The sequence below is a fragment of the Salarias fasciatus genome, chromosome 5 (assembly GCF_902148845.1).
Source record: "Salarias fasciatus chromosome 5, fSalaFa1.1, whole genome shotgun sequence".
NCBI classification, from domain to species: Eukaryota; Metazoa; Chordata; class Actinopteri; order Blenniiformes; family Blenniidae; genus Salarias; species Salarias fasciatus.
Genome location: NC_043749.1, coordinates 19,112,258 through 19,127,628, shown reverse-complemented (window position 1 = coordinate 19,127,628; position 15,371 = coordinate 19,112,258). Strand labels below are relative to the sequence as shown.

The 15,371-nt window shown below is 42.0% G+C and overlaps 1 protein-coding gene across 1 annotated transcript; it reads left to right on the top strand.

Annotated features, from left to right (window-relative positions):
• The first annotated feature begins 7,650 nt into the window (after positions 1–7,650).
• On the top strand, positions 7,651–13,774 carry cyp24a1 (cytochrome P450, family 24, subfamily A, polypeptide 1). Its single transcript, XM_030092579.1, has 12 exons — positions 7,651–8,048; positions 8,220–8,410; positions 8,534–8,627; positions 8,731–8,824; positions 9,197–9,288; positions 9,651–9,762; positions 10,880–11,025; positions 11,337–11,503; positions 12,380–12,458; positions 12,713–12,910; positions 13,002–13,113; positions 13,399–13,774. Exons 1-11 carry the CDS (start codon positions 7,791–7,793, stop codon positions 13,110–13,112), a joined length of 1,542 nt encoding a protein of 513 aa, XP_029948439.1. The 5' UTR covers positions 7,651–7,790; the 3' UTR covers position 13,113; positions 13,399–13,774.
• Positions 13,775–15,371: the final 1,597 nt, after the last annotated feature.

The following is a 15,371-nucleotide window of genomic DNA, read 5'->3' as shown; positions in this document are numbered from 1 at the left end:
CCCACTTCCCCTCTGAGCCCTATGACAGTCGCACAGCCATTCTTAAGTAACATACTGTAAAAGCAATAATACATTGAGTTTCTATGTAAGACTGCTTTCTCCAACCGTCACCATTGGGCTTTTTTTGTTTGTTTGTTTTGTTCCTTTCCCTTACAACCATCAATTTTGATTTTATTGGTACAGTCCCTCTTTCAGTCTCTAGACATATCTATTGAAGATTTTCAGGCTTCAGACAAAAATGAACTTGAGTTATGTACTTCACCTTTTTCGCAGTGTGGTCAGTCAACAAAATCGCGATCATCTCTGACACCTTCTCTCACAGTGACGACTGCACTGCACAGTGCTTGCACTCCACTGACAACAACGGCTTGGACAACGCAAGACGGAGGGACAAACTGACAACCCTGGGACCGCCAACGCTGAGGGAAGGGCACATTACCGCACAATGCACATCTACTCCATCTGTACTGTACATCTTCTACATCTTTATATTGATGAGTTCCGTCTTTAGTTAATTTTGCCTTTGATTTGCTGGGTTAGTGTTCTATTTCTCAAAATATCTGAAGCTGCACTCAGAACCGATTATAAAAACAGTTCTCACTTATTGATGACTTTGTCTCTCAGATGTACTTACAGGAACATTTGTGGTCATGTTCTGGCTCTGATGCTAATTGTCTATTGGCTGCACCGTTTAGCAGGGGTCGTCAGAGGAAGTTGACTTCCACTGTAGGCCTGGATCGTTTTTTTTTTTGGTTTTTTTTTTTGCACCGGGTGACCTTCCTGCAGCAAATGGGATTCAAACCCAGGTCCCTCTCACCCGAGGTCAAGATGTAATTTGATACACTACTTGGGGAGACTGTTAATGTTCCTACACTAAATGGAAGAAATTAAACACACTCAAAATGTGAAAACAGGATAAAACATGACCAGCAGTAATGGTGGTCCAGAAGGTAAAGAAGCAAGCTTGTAACCAGTAGCTCCCTGGTTATTTCTGGAGGGGCATCTGGCATCAGCATTCCGCCAAATCAAACACCGGGATTACATGATCCGCTAAGGCGATCCCAGAAGGGAGCAGCCCAGACGCACAGTGGTGTCGTGGTTAGAGAGCTTGGCTCACAGCTGGAATATCAATTTGGAGCTCTCCTGTGTGGAGTTTCCATGTTCTCCGTGTGTGTACACGGCTTTTCTTTGAGTAATCCGGTTTCCTCCCACAGTCCAGAAAACATGTGGTGTCTGTGAATTAGTGGCCAGTCTGCAATCTGCATTTACTGTCAGCTGGGATCAGCTCAAGCACCCCGTGACCCTGAAGTGGAAATACACAAAACTTGCAAACAACAGTTGAATTTTTTCTAGAAATAACTCCTTTGATCAAAGTAATCAAATGTATTTTTTTTCCTTTTGATTTAGCATGTGTCTGACAGTTTTAAAAAATGATACTTTACTATTTAAATGTGTTAATTGCCTTTTCACTGGTCTGACTCGTCAAGCAGGATTGTTTTGTTTCATTTTTATCAATGTTTTCGTAAAAAAAAAAAAAAAAAAAAAAGAAAAGAAAATCTAAACAGCTTTCAGAATATCTTCTTAAGCATTAAGGTGATAATGTGACCTCAGTTCAGGACCACATCTTTAAAATAGCTTCTGCTGCATTCACACTGATGTTTAGTAATGTGTGCTATCCCTGGTGAGTAAACCAGCCAATTAATAATGTAAAGGGGAGAGTAAGGTCACCTCTCCAGCTGTTTAACAGGCTGATTTTTTTATTCATCATTATAGCCAACCAGCAGGGGCAATGATATAACTAAATGGGCCAAGATGAAAGAGCACATTAACTTACGTAAGACCACAAACACTCCACATTCACCTTATTACAAGGGAAGGAACGACATTAAAAAATGGCTTCAGCAATGCATCTTCTTTTATAAGGTAAATCAGCGTTTCCCACGTCTCTCAAGTTGTCCTAATTAAATTTGCACTTTTCTTTTTTCAGGAACTTTCTGGAACAGATTAAAGATTTTTATTTTGGATATTATGTTTTCAGATACATTTATTAATTTTCTTTTAAGATGTAAAGTTTTCACGGCTCCTTGGTGGTGTTGTCTGCATCATTATCTACTCACGGTTTGCATGTTCTTCCTGTGTGTTCATTGGCTTCCATGTACACGATCCAAAAATCATAGATGCGTGTGTTTCTCTGTATCTCTGTGTTTTTCCCTGTAATGCAGTCACGCTGTTCAAGGCGTCTCCTGCCTGTCATCATAGCACACTGGGATTAGTTACAGCCGCCATGCAAACATAAGAAAGATAATGTGGTGGATTGACGGATGTGAAGCCATCAAACAGATTGAGTTGAGTGAAATAAGCATCATGGGCTTAACTTCAACTGATTTGCGGTGTAGTGCAGATAAGAATTGCCAGAAACAAGTAGTTTCCTCAATGTAGTGCTCATTTGATGTATTTGTTCACGTTTCAACAAAGAGAAGTTCATTTTGGTATCCAGAGTTGAATTTGAAGCACTTTTTGCTTAAAAGCAAACTCTGAAGTGAAAATCTTCTTCTGATTTAGTGTGAAGCTTCCCAGAACATTGTGTTCACTTTCTTCACAGAGCTTTGCTCACTGTACACTCTGAGTGACCTCTGCTTCTCTGAATCACTGACAGCAGTTCACCTCAGTCACCCTTGCCTCAATGGCTTCTCTTCTGTTGAAACTGTACAGTAGTAAAAGCACCCAGGCACAGAGCGCTTCCGTTGTGCTTTTTTTTTTTTTCCTGGCAGGAAACATTTTAATGTGACTAATTTCTGGCCCCACATGTGGCTTTATTGTTGTATATTGACATTTCAGGAATGGGCCTCGCTTGGGGCCCTCACTTCTACCCCAGTACTTTCCATTCTTTCAGCTTGTTGCTGTCACAGAGGCAGGAGGTAGTTCCAACTCCATCCAGGGAATCCTGACCCAGATTCTCAGCCCGCTGTATGAAGCGAGGAGGCAACAGCAGCCTCAGTGTATAAGAGGAGGTCAGCAGGTTCACGGAGATCTCCTTCCTTACGGCTTTAGCCCCTCTTCCCATTATCTCTATCAATAGGAATGACCTAGTTTCTGACCATAGCCAATAATCTATAGTCTAATGAGAAAAACCACAACAAAGACAAGTTTGTCGGCGTCACACATCTTTAAATTCCATTTGACAGTCAAAACTTGTTATGCGGAATGAATTGCACACAGAATGTGCGCCGAATCAGAGAGGATTAAAAACCGTGAGAGGAAAACTTCGATAAAACAGATAGTTACTTAACAGCGAGAATGGAATTTTCTCTATTTATAACACTCTTAGCTGCAAAGGTTTTACTGCTGCACGGCGCGTTGGTGTAATGAGGGGCAAAACATGCGGGCAGAGGGTGGAAGAAACGGTTGTGGGGTGCTCCCCGCATTACTCTCCCCACTGTTCCCTTGTAAATATTTTCAGTCGAAGTAAGGGAGGACTTTGAGGAAAGGGGCACCTCACATTCTAGGTCAGCGTTGTTTTGTGATCACTCAGGCTGATGTGACTGTACAAAGCGTTTACATCTCTACTATGTATTGCAGCTAATCTCCTCCTCAGTGGCCTCCGCATTACTATTCCAGGAACACATGAATGTGTGCTTTCACATATGAATGTGTTTCCCTGTGTGCACGCATAGCTGCCTTTCTTCGCCGCATGTGCCTGCCCTTCCACGTACGGCGTGCTGCCTCCACTTCAAACCCAATCACCGAACTCACTGACCTGCCAGTCAATTTGGACATGAGCGACTTTGAGTCATCAGGTTTGCCTGCCCTGTGTGCTGATGACTCTGCTGCTGCCTCAGAGGGTCAGCTGCCCCCTATCTCACTTTATCACTTATCTCCCTGCCTGCTGATGTCCTGACTACAAAGCCCGCACTTATTTTGATTGCGAGGAACAAAGAAATTTGACGTTACAGTGCAATCGAGGTGATATCTGACAAAGATAGGATGACTGGCCAGTGGGCTGGAAGGCGTTATTCAGTCACTTAACAGGTTTTAATTGTTTTTACAATGCAACAGAAAATGAGCACTCAGGACTCTACACATATGACATTAAAAGAAAAATGATCTTTCCTAAAAGAGGTTATTTTAAATTCAAGATTCACTCTTTTTTTTTTCTATAAACACAAAAAATGAAAGCCAGAAACTAAAATATTGTTCAAAACAACAGTTTCTTGCAAAACGAACATTTTGTTCTTTCTATAGAAGCAAGAGAGATTATGCTATAGGCCATATATGCAGCAAGAGACCAGATAAGATCAATGAAGGGATGGTACAATCGCACACATAGTCCACAACACATTGACGGCAATAAAACATTCACAGTCTCGTCTTTGGCACAAGGTCACAAAGGCGGGTATTGCGCTGCTCTGTTTGCTTACAAAGGACAGCGCGGGAAAACATGTTTTCTCCATGACTTGCACCAAGTCTGTACCACTGCCAGTATTTAGTGTGCCAGTACACACCAGGACACGGCGAGGTTGAAGACCCGAGTGCGGTCTTGCGCAACACCCAACTGGGATTCCAATTTTATGCAAAATCTAAAGAATCACACAAATCGTGTTCAAATCTGTTACGATTCCAGATACCTATAGCAAAATGATTTTATATTATCAAGTTTCAACAGTTCTGCAGTTTTTTAAAAATCTAAAATGACAGATTTGCCAGTCTGAAAAGCCAAGATCTAAGCAGTTTGGGATTTCTGTTTAAGTTTTACTGGAATGATCATTTAAGACTCAGCTATTGCATTAGATGTTTCTTTAAATCTCCAAAGTTTAACTTGAAATAACAGTGAAAATCAAAGATTAATAAAATAAAACAACAAAACAAAACAAAACAAAACAACTAAAGCAACATTTTACTGATTCAACTCATTAAAAATATTTTTTTTCATCATGAGAAGTGTGACTCAAAGCCCCAAAGAATAACCAAATAATTAAGTTGGATGAAGTGAATAGAGTTTTTTGATTTCTGGGAAAACATAAATGGTGTTAATAATGATCATTTTTGGGTGGTGAAATAAATGAAAAGACATGAGGAGCATGTGAGTGCGTAACCAAATGGACATGAAATGATAAAACATGTATATAATCTTGAACACATACTTCATATATAAGTTGTTCAATAGTGTGGCTGTTGGAAATGTGCTTATTTTCTTACTGAGGAGCAGATTGCATGACTGATGATGTTTTCATATGTGTACAGTACATTTAAAAACATACACAGCAGCCTGGGAGAAGCTGAAAAACTGGGTGAAACAGCTAATCAAGAGAGAGAGAGGGAGAGAGAGAAAAAAAAACAAGATCCGCCAACCTGCAGCACTACACTGCCGCTCAGTCATCAAAGCTCGATGATAGCGCTTGCCAAAGCTGTCTGATATCATGTGGCATATCAGCCAGCATGATCCCAGAGCGTAAATGAACACTGTGTACATTTGTAACTGTGAGGGTACAGAATGTTTTTCTCACTTTTTTTTTTTTTGAGGGGGTGCGGTGTGATTGATGTGTGTTCTGCGCCCAGGGACACTTTCGCTCATTCACCCAATATGTGGCAAAACATCAGTAGAGAGTTCAAGGTTGTCCTGATGCCACCTGAGAGCCTGTGAATTAGCAGTTTTACAGGGCAGAAGCACAGAGCCCCGGCACATGTTATTTAAGTCATGCCAGCTCTGAAGGATTACCTTAGGGGGGCATTGGGGTGGGGGGTGACTGCTTTGTTTTATCTACACTGTGGTTGATCACATCAGATGTCAGGGAGACCTATTTAAAGCAAGCGGACAAAAATAAAGTCCCCCTTAAAGATTTAGGTGAAGACATGCTCTCAGGGTTGGACTATGGCGAGGGGTGCTTTAAGGTTAAGGTAACAGTAAGGGTTGGACCACTAGGAGCCAAGAATTGGTTGGAATGAGTTTCCAGAATATTGAGGTAGGCCAGTGCAGTGTGTGTGGAATAGGGCTGTCACTTTAACGCATTAATTAATGTAAGATTGATTACGGCACACTTGAGTGGCAATTCAATGCGAATTGAATTGTGAGTTGCCTTATTTAGAGGCATGTTACACTTGTAGTATTAATTGTGAATTACTGTATTGAGTTAACTTTAGTATTCATTTTGAATTTAGAGTTTGCTTAAGTGCCTATTTGAGACTCAGCCTTGTTTTATTTCTGATCTTTTTTATCTAAATTTGTACAGCATTTTTTAAGAATAATAATTGGTTACCTAACACCACAGCAAACCTAATTGGTTTGCTGGGAGGTGCTCGCCCTTTTCCTTCTTTAGAATTGCATTAATGAAACACACTGAAAGTGTTATTTGAGTTGCCTGATTGGGCTTAGAAGTTATTTTGGACAAGATGCTCTGACTTATAGGTTTCATTCTTCATCAATAAAAATGTGAATATCAGATCTTCTCTTCTCAGCGTATTCATTCTATGAGTCAGGTACTATAATTCTGTGACATCCTAGAATTCAAATTCTTTATTTGGGGACGTCAAGCAGTGATCAAAATGTGATTGATTAGATTAATTTAGTTCATAGCCTGACAGCATTTATTGAAAAATAAAAACAAACGCAGGCTACAGAATGCTTTGGACATTTGATTTGAGCGAGGTGACATCAGATCGTCATGCACAAGGTCAGGTGATGAAGCTGGCATCCAATTACAAACAGTCAGTGCTGCAGGTCAGGAGGCTCAGTGCTGATGAAGAGACTTTGTGGAAGCATGACAGATGGCGCAAAAAAGGCAGTTTTAAATATTCGCCCATAACATTTTTAGAATATCTTGTGCAGTTCAGAGTGGGGCAGGGAAGTCAAACCTTGCAGGGTGCAGCCCTGGACAGTAAATCACAGCACAGACCGAGAGACACAGACAAGCAAACTGTTCAACAGTTGAGATTCACTAAATAACTTCACTTGTTTGAACTGTGGATGAAACCAGTGGTATCCAGAGAAAAATCTCATGGAAGAACATGCAAACTCCACACAGAAAGGAATGAAATGACAGTTACAGCCATTTCACCTGTGAAGTGAGGAATTGTTCACCAGTATCAAAGTTATTTGAGTGGCATCCCATGTAATTATTAATTTTACTACAACTATATTTTCCCTGTTTCTGTGCTTAAGATCAGTCTGTCTCTTAATGAACCTTTATAATAAACTTGAAAAAAAAAAGAACCTTGCACTTAAAAAGCCCACTCGCCCCCTTCACACATCCCCAAAAGAACGCGCACTTCAAAACACAAAGAGAGCAAACACAAGACCTGCAATCGGTCAAATATTTGCCCGGTGCAGAAGTGTGGCAGTAGTGTTTGCTTTGCCGGAGTTTCGGTTCTTCCAATCGCGGATCGCTGTGAAACACGGTTCAAGCGAACCGCGTCACCTCCGCAGTGGGTTGTGTGTTTATTTATAAAGCGGAGGGGGGCTGGGAGGAGGGTGAGGGGGAGGAGGGTGAGGGGGAGGAGGGGGGGGGGGGGGGGACGACACTTCCTCGGTGTATCTGGGGTCATACGATCCTCTCAACGTGGATCCATAAATGAATGGTGGGCTCGACGGCCACACCATGCGGGATCGGCCCCTGATTGGTTCGGTGCACTGCTGGAATAAACACTCACAGGGTATATATGTTGCGTTAAGGTGTGACACTTCCAAGAAAACCAGAACCTGCTTAAGATAACAAGGAAGGGCTGCTTACTGAGCGCCACGGTCATATTATATACATTTATAGTAAATCTAAAACAAACAAAAAACATTTTTGAGGATGAGGGCGCAGATACAGAAAGTTCCTCAGATCGTGGAGCTGCTGAAGAAGAACTCTGTGGGACTGCAGCACTTCAAGCCCACATCCTCAGTGTGCGTCCTGGAGGAGAAGGATGCTGTGGAGGCTGCGCGCTGCCCGCACGCTGCCTCCAGAGCGCACAGCTTGGACGCGATCCCGGGACCCACCAACTGGCCTCTGGTCGGCAGTCTGGTTGAACTCCTGCGCAAAGGAGGCTTGACAAGACAGCATGAAGCACTGGTACGGTATATCTTTAAATTTTCTTTTTGTTGTTTTTTTTTTTTTTTTTTTTTTTTTTGTTTTTTGCGCGTTTATACCCGGATACAATCCGTTTAATTTAAAAAAAAAAAAAAGTGAGATGTCTTGTTTTTGCTCTGTGTCTTAATGAACGACTTACTCCGATCATTTTAGGTGGATTATCATAAGAAGTTCGGCAAGATTTTCCGGCTGAAGCTGGGCTCGTTTGAGTCGGTGCACATCGGCGCACCTTGCTTGCTGGAGGCGCTCTATAGGAAGGAGGGAAATTATCCCCAGAGACTGGAGATCAAACCCTGGAAAGCATACAGAGACCTGAGGGATGAGGCGTACGGGCTCCTCATTCTGTAAGTACGATCCCGATTCCCGCTTCTCTGTCATCAGATACTAACCGCAGCAACGAGCGGCAGATAATATATTTCGCGTTAAAAGCGCTTCTAAAAGGAGGAGTCTCTGCTGTTCCACCGCAGGGAAGGAAAAGACTGGCAGAGAGTGAGGAGCGCATTTCAGCAGAAGCTCATGAAACCCACAGAGGTGGTGAAGCTCGACGGCAAAATAAACGAGGTAATACACAAAAAAAAATAAAAATGATATTCGATCTATGCTTTGCTCCGTTCTGAAGTGATCGGTAAACAAGAGGCTGATGTTTTCCGTTTGGGGAAAACAGGTTTTGGTGGACTTCGTGGACAGGATCGGAAAAATCTGCAACAATGGGAAGATTGAGGACCTGTACTTCGAGCTGAATAAATGGTCGTTTGAGAGTAAGTTCAGTATTTATTTTTATTACACTAAATCCTCTTAGAGAATAAGTGTTCTTATCAATCAAAATGTCAATAATTCCTTCGATTAATAAATAATAAATCACAATTTCTGTTGCTCAGAAGAATGATGAGCAACATACATTTTCTTATAATAAGACAAAGAAAAAAGTATATTCTGGAATGAGTGAGAAACTGAAAATGAATTTTTGCTTTAGAGAAAAAAAAACAGTTTGTGCTTGTCTGAACTTCACTGAGGATTCTGTTATTTTTTGAAAAAGAATGTCATCTGTCTGTAAAATGTGACGCGTGAACTATGGCTGTGCACTTGGGTGATGTGCTTGGTCTCATTCTTTGTTTTGTTTGATTATTCAGCCATTTGTCTCGTGCTTTACGACAAGAGATTCGGTCTGCTGCAAGAGGAAGTCAACGAGGAAGCCATGAACTTCATCACAGCTGTTAAAACGGTGAGTGCGCCGGTGTTCGTCTCTGTTAGTGAGCAGCGTGAACTGTCTGAGTGCATAAGAAGTGAAGATCTGTGAGACACTTTCTTAGAATGTAGAAATATAATAGTTCATCAGGTTCGCCTCAGTTGTGGTCAGCTGAACTGTGGCCGGCGATGCAGATCAGCCTGACACTCTCACTGTATTTACTGGGATTTACTGGGGCAAACCAATAATGTCCACGGCCAAGAGATAAGTGGAGGTTCAGAAAGGTCTCAAAGGGCACTGGGTGCAAGAATTAACCGAGGACCTTGACTTAATGAGAGACAATGAGTGAAAATAATATAATTTAGCATCTATCATTTGTTTTGTGCTACTCTGTATAGATGATGAGCACCTTTGGGATGATGATGGTCACACCGGTGGAGCTCCACAAGAGCTTCAACACAAAGACGTGGCAGGACCACACTGCAGCATGGGACCGCATTTTCAGCACAGGTACGGACACAACACACAACTGAAGCATCCACTGCAGGGCTGTAGTGTAACAGCTCTCCTCTTCCACACCTCCCATTCAGTTCCCACTTATCTGTCTGTGCTCGGCTCCAGCCGGCAGATGGCAGATATGAGACTCCACAGGGAGGGCAGGGAGCGAGATCTGAACCGGGTGCCTCCAGTGTTTTGTGTACTTGGCACTCTGGTCATTAGAGTTGTAGTAAACCACATGACCCAAGAGGGAGAAATATGCCAAATATTTGTAGTAGCAGAAGCCGGGAGGACAGAGGTTGGAGACGCATGATGCTGCTTACAACCTGTGACAAACACACTGACACACACTTTCCCGACATAGAGGCAGATTCCAGCGAAGTACGTCATTTACGTGCATTTTGAATTCTGCCAGTCACTCATCTGGCTCTGTGCCCTGAGACTTTAAGAACACTCCTGGCTTTCTGTAAACTGTCAGTGATCAAATGAGTGCAGTTTGGGAATAATAAGAGCCTTCCAGTATAACAAAGGAGATCATTTTCATGAACTTTGAGCATCAAAAACCACATCCACATTGAATATAAAGCACATTTTAGTGGGGAGTGCCACAGCACACTGGGACAACCATATCAGATTTATGACTTGCCAGAAAATCAAGCAAAAATGCTTTGACTGCCAAGATAAAGGCTTAAAATATGAACTCTAGCAACATAAATGGCAAAAGTCTTTTCAGTGATGTAAAGCCAAGAAAAGCAACTAATCCTGGCTGTGGAAGCAGCCGTTATTACTTTATGAGATTGTGTAAATCAACTAATCAATTAATCCACTTAGTGCCTCGGCTTTAGTTGTCAACTTTAGAAAATGGTCTGACAATCAACCTTTGTTATGCGAGACTTCGAAGCAGTGTGAGACCTATTGTTGCATTTTTGCGCACCAAGCTCAGACAAAGATGAATTTTCTACCTGTCAGATAGCAAGTTGCATGAAAATAAAGCAGAGCAGCACAGAAATTCTCTGCTGTATGAGTGTATATTTATTAGTTTGGCAACTTTTCGAACACAGTTATTGCATCTGCCTCAACACTGGAGATCAGTACGTAATAATAACCTTGCTTGTTTTTGCTGCTTCAGCCAAAGTCTACATCGACAAGAAGTTGAAGAGGAATGCAGTCAGAGCCCCTGACGATCTCATCGGCGACATCTTACACCAGAGCAACCTGTCGAAGAAGGAACTGTATGCAGCCATCACTGAGCTGCAGATCGGAGGAGTTGAGACAGTGAGTAACATTTTGTGCAAGGACGCACAAAGATATCAAAGACAACCAGTTATTATCTTCATAGCCATATCAGGCAGATGTGAATTTACAGACGCTTCATTCTCTAAAAATTGAAAATGTCACCACAAGCTGTGGGTCACCCCTTTCAGTGGGTGAAAGCAGTAGAAAATATATGAGGTGTTAATGTAATGGTGGAGATTTTGAGGAACCACAAACATTCTTCGAGAACCCACTGAGGAATGCACTTTGCCTGCTTCTTCATTCTGTTTTCTCACCCCCTCTCTCTTTCTCTCTTTGATTGTGATTCCCAGACGGCCAACAGTATGCTGTGGTTTATTTTCAACCTGTCGCGTAACCCGGCAGCTCAGAAGAGGCTGCTGGAGGAGATCAGACATGTCGTGCCCCCTGACCAGGATCCGTGTGGAGAGCACCTCAAAAGCATGCCCTACCTCAAGGCCTGCCTCAAAGAATCCATGAGGTACGGTACGGCGGCGGTGTGACGGCAAAACACAACCGCTGCAGGAAGCAACAAGAGCATCAACATGTTAGCGCATAAATCTGAGTGCGCTTCGGTCGTTGCTGTGCACTCTGCAGGCGCCACAGAGGCTGCTCTACCTTATTGATAAAGGCTGGCTATTTACAGCCTGAAAGGAAAACCAGCACTATAGTTAATATTTTCCCAAAAAGACGACGGAATTGAACATTAGTCAGAGATAAGGCAGTAAAGCACACAGCTGTTTGTAGTAAAGATGGAAATATAGTCCTCTTCAGCTGAGTAGTTACACTAAAAGTGACATAGGGCCACAATAAAAACTGAAAAAAATATATATTGTATATTATTATATATTGCATATATGCATTTATTCTGGTCAAAATTGTCATAAAATGTAGTTACGATCACAGTTGCTAGTGGCATCTAGTTTTCAACCAGTTCCACGGAGATTAAGAGGGAAAATTTACACACATGACTGACTCAAAAACAAGCTTTATGAGATATGATGGCATGACTAGCGACAGCCCAGTGGTACCAGCTTAAAATCCAACACGTGTTCACGTTCATAGTTTTTTGGGTTTTTTTCCCGGCCGTCATGCAAAGCCACTTTCTCCTGTCTTCATGTGCAGAGAGAAGCTGTCGAATGCGTTCTTAAAGGCTAGCGCGTGAACCACATCACACAGAGAATGTACAGTATTATGACCTCTGACTGGAGATTAGATCTCGCTTCACTTGACACTGTAAAAGAAAACGGTGGAGAATGTTTAGCTTCTGTTAAACAGCTTAGACGTGTGTGTCATGCTACACCATAGTTTGAATTAGTCAAAATTCCCATGTGTTCATGTTTTCTAATTCTTACAGGTTATCGCCATCAGTCCCATTCACCAGCAGGACCATGGACAAAGACACTGTGTTGGGAGATTATGCCATTCCCAAAGGAGTAAGTGGCTTACTTCTTAGTTGCCATACATTTGACATGAGCAGATTATTTACATTACTGATGTCACAATGAAGCATGTTAGAGAAACGTACTCATATACTGTACAAAGTCTGAACGTCTGGAGAAACGTTAACAGTCTGTGAAATCCACTAGCTATACGACTATATTGTTTTCTAGTTCCCTGTGCCACGTTGCTTACTTCTGCTGATAAAAATAACTAAAATTATTATTCTGCCTTTTTCTTTTCTCTGCAGACAGTGCTGATGATTAACAGCCACGCACTGGGCTCCAACGAGGAGTATTTCGATGACAGCAAGCAATTCAAGCCAGAGCGCTGGCTGAGAGAGAACAGCACCATCAACCCTTTTGCCCACGTTCCCTTCGGCATTGGGAAGAGGATGTGCATCGGTCGGCGGCTCGCCGAGCTGCAGCTACAGTTGGCCATGTGCTGGGTACGGTTATTATCAGTCACATTAAAGCGACGCGAGATGGAAATACCTCTCCTTTTCTTGCTGTTGACCGATTTCACTAACTTTCTTACAGTTGGTGAGAGACTACAAGATCGTGGCCACAGACAACGAGCCTCTCGATGTGATCCACTCGGGGCTTCTGGTTCCCAACAGAGAATTGCCGGTTGCCTTCATCAGGAGATGAGGTGAGTTGAGAGGCGACCATTAACAAATTATCTGCTGAGAATTGAGCGAAATGCAAAGTGCTGCTGTCGTATCTCCACTGATAACTAGCAGCCCTGCACAACCAGTCCAGATTTAAACAGATATTTCAGGACATGGAGTTCAAGCATCAGAAGAGTTTCCACATTTTCCAGTTTATGAAATGAACTAATCTGACAAGGCCTTTCACCTGTGATTTGCACTCACCTGTAATGAAGAATATTAAGCTTTTACCTTCAGACTGACTGATTGTTTCCTTCTCTTCCCAGGCTCAAAACCCAGCTCACCTGGACATGACGACAGGAATGTGATACCTCTGTTTCCATGGTCCCGATGGTTCAATGACTCCCTGCGTTGCTGCTCTGTAAATAGAAAAACGAAACCCAGAAATTATTATACATGTAATCGTGCCATAAATACCTCAGACTTATTTAAAACTACTACTTAAGACTGTTAATGACTGACCAAAATACCAGTTGTGATGTACAAAATGAGTGTTGTACCAAGGCAGCTGTCTTTAAATCTTTAAACCCAGACACGTAGAATGTAGAGGTGAAATTATTACTTTTCTGTGTTTAATACTTTGTGTATATATAGTTCATGCATACTGACATTGTGTATATAAAGTGCAATTATATTATTGTATCGATGCATTGTTTTATGTAGAGACCTATTTTATTCACCTAAATAAACATGTTGAAGTAGAAAAACTTGTGTTGGTTGTTCTAAAGTGAAAACCTATTTAGGGTCTGACAACCTTTACAGTTTGAAGAAAATAGCTGCCTAAAAGCCTGAAAAATCAACATTTTCTCTTAAGCCATGAAAGAACATTATATGTACTATATACTCCTGTCATGTGCAGCGAACATGCAAGTGTGGGATGAGCAGCCGAGCTGAGTTTGTGGGTTGCTTCCATGAAAAACTGGAACTGGAGCCTCATTTCCATGTAAGAAAAAAAAAAGAACAGCTGACATCCTGGCACCTCCAAATATTAGTCACCAGTCGGCTCACACACCGCTGGAAGATGGTATCCTAATCTCCATGCAGCATGTGTCAGCAGGTGTTGTTGTATTGGCCATCCTGGCGTGAACAGCAGACCAGAGCTGATCCCACAAGTGTTTAATGGGATTGGGGTCAGGACTCCTTTCCTCTGGCAAATGTTGGAAGCAGTCTCTAAGAAACGCTGCTCCGTGGGGCAGAGCGTTGGCATGCTGGAGGATAGAGTTTGGCTCGAGACTGTGGAGTCGTGAGATTGCACCGAGAGGTGCAAATCTTTGTTTTTATTGACTGCGCTTTAAAAAAAAAAACATACTCAATAAGTATTCATTGCCTTGTATTTCAAACCTGTCAGTTTTGTGGTTTCTTTTATCTATTTAAAGAACATTAAACCTCATGAACTGAATTCACAAGGAAAAAAAAAAAGTACCTCCTAAGAAGGAGGCTTTTAATCATCCTCTGAACCCACAGATTTATTTAGAAACTCAGTATGACTGGGAACCACACATGTGCAGCGGATGATGAATAGCACCTCTGACATGCAGTATATTACAGTATGACACCTTGACACGCTGTAGTTGCATTTTGATTACAGTACATTTCTACTTCCTTGAAAAGGAGCAGCAGCAACAACATTGGTAGCCTCTGACCCCATTAACTCCTGGCATATTTTTTTTGAAACTTCCACCTGAAAAACATCCACCAATTTAGTTGGTAACAGCTGCTGTGAGGCCATAATCATACAACCTGGGGCTCTATGGATAAGAGATACCTGGAGAGGTTTTGAAATGTAATAAATCTTGTTTCCCTTCTCACCAAGCCAGAGAAGATTTATAAAGTTTCAGGAAAAGTGTCGATCACCACCTTCACCACACATCAACTGCTCCTGAATGAGCCAACGACCTCTGTTGATATGGAAGCTGGTTAAGGAATCTAAACTGCCACTGTATCACAACAGATGCAAAACTCTGGGGGTTAATTTTATGCATTTGAGAGATTTGGAACAGCTGACAGCCAATAGTCCCAATAATGAATGTTAAGAACATGTCGATCATTGTTTCTCTCTAGGTTTTACCAATTATGCTGCATTACTGCTGCATATACACGGTTTAGCATTCTTATATCAAATTTTAAGCACTGCAGAGGAGGAGACATTTTTGTAAGCACATATCATGACTAGAAAATCTGCAGCTGGATGCACATCTGTTATTTAGTACCCAGTTGGTGTCGCAGGCCCCAGTGAGGA

Excerpts from the sequence above, each read along its gene's own strand:
- cyp24a1 (XM_030092579.1), top strand. The coding sequence starts at position 7,791 with ATGAGGGCGCAGATACAGAAAGTTCCTCAGATCGTGGAGCTGCTGAAG. Across the intron at positions 9,763-10,879 it reads GGACCGCATTTTCAGCACAG|CCAAAGTCTACATCGACAAG; the intron begins GTACGGACACAA and ends TTGCTGCTTCAG. Across the intron at positions 11,504-12,379 it reads TGCCTCAAAGAATCCATGAG|GTTATCGCCATCAGTCCCAT; the intron begins GTACGGTACGGC and ends TAATTCTTACAG.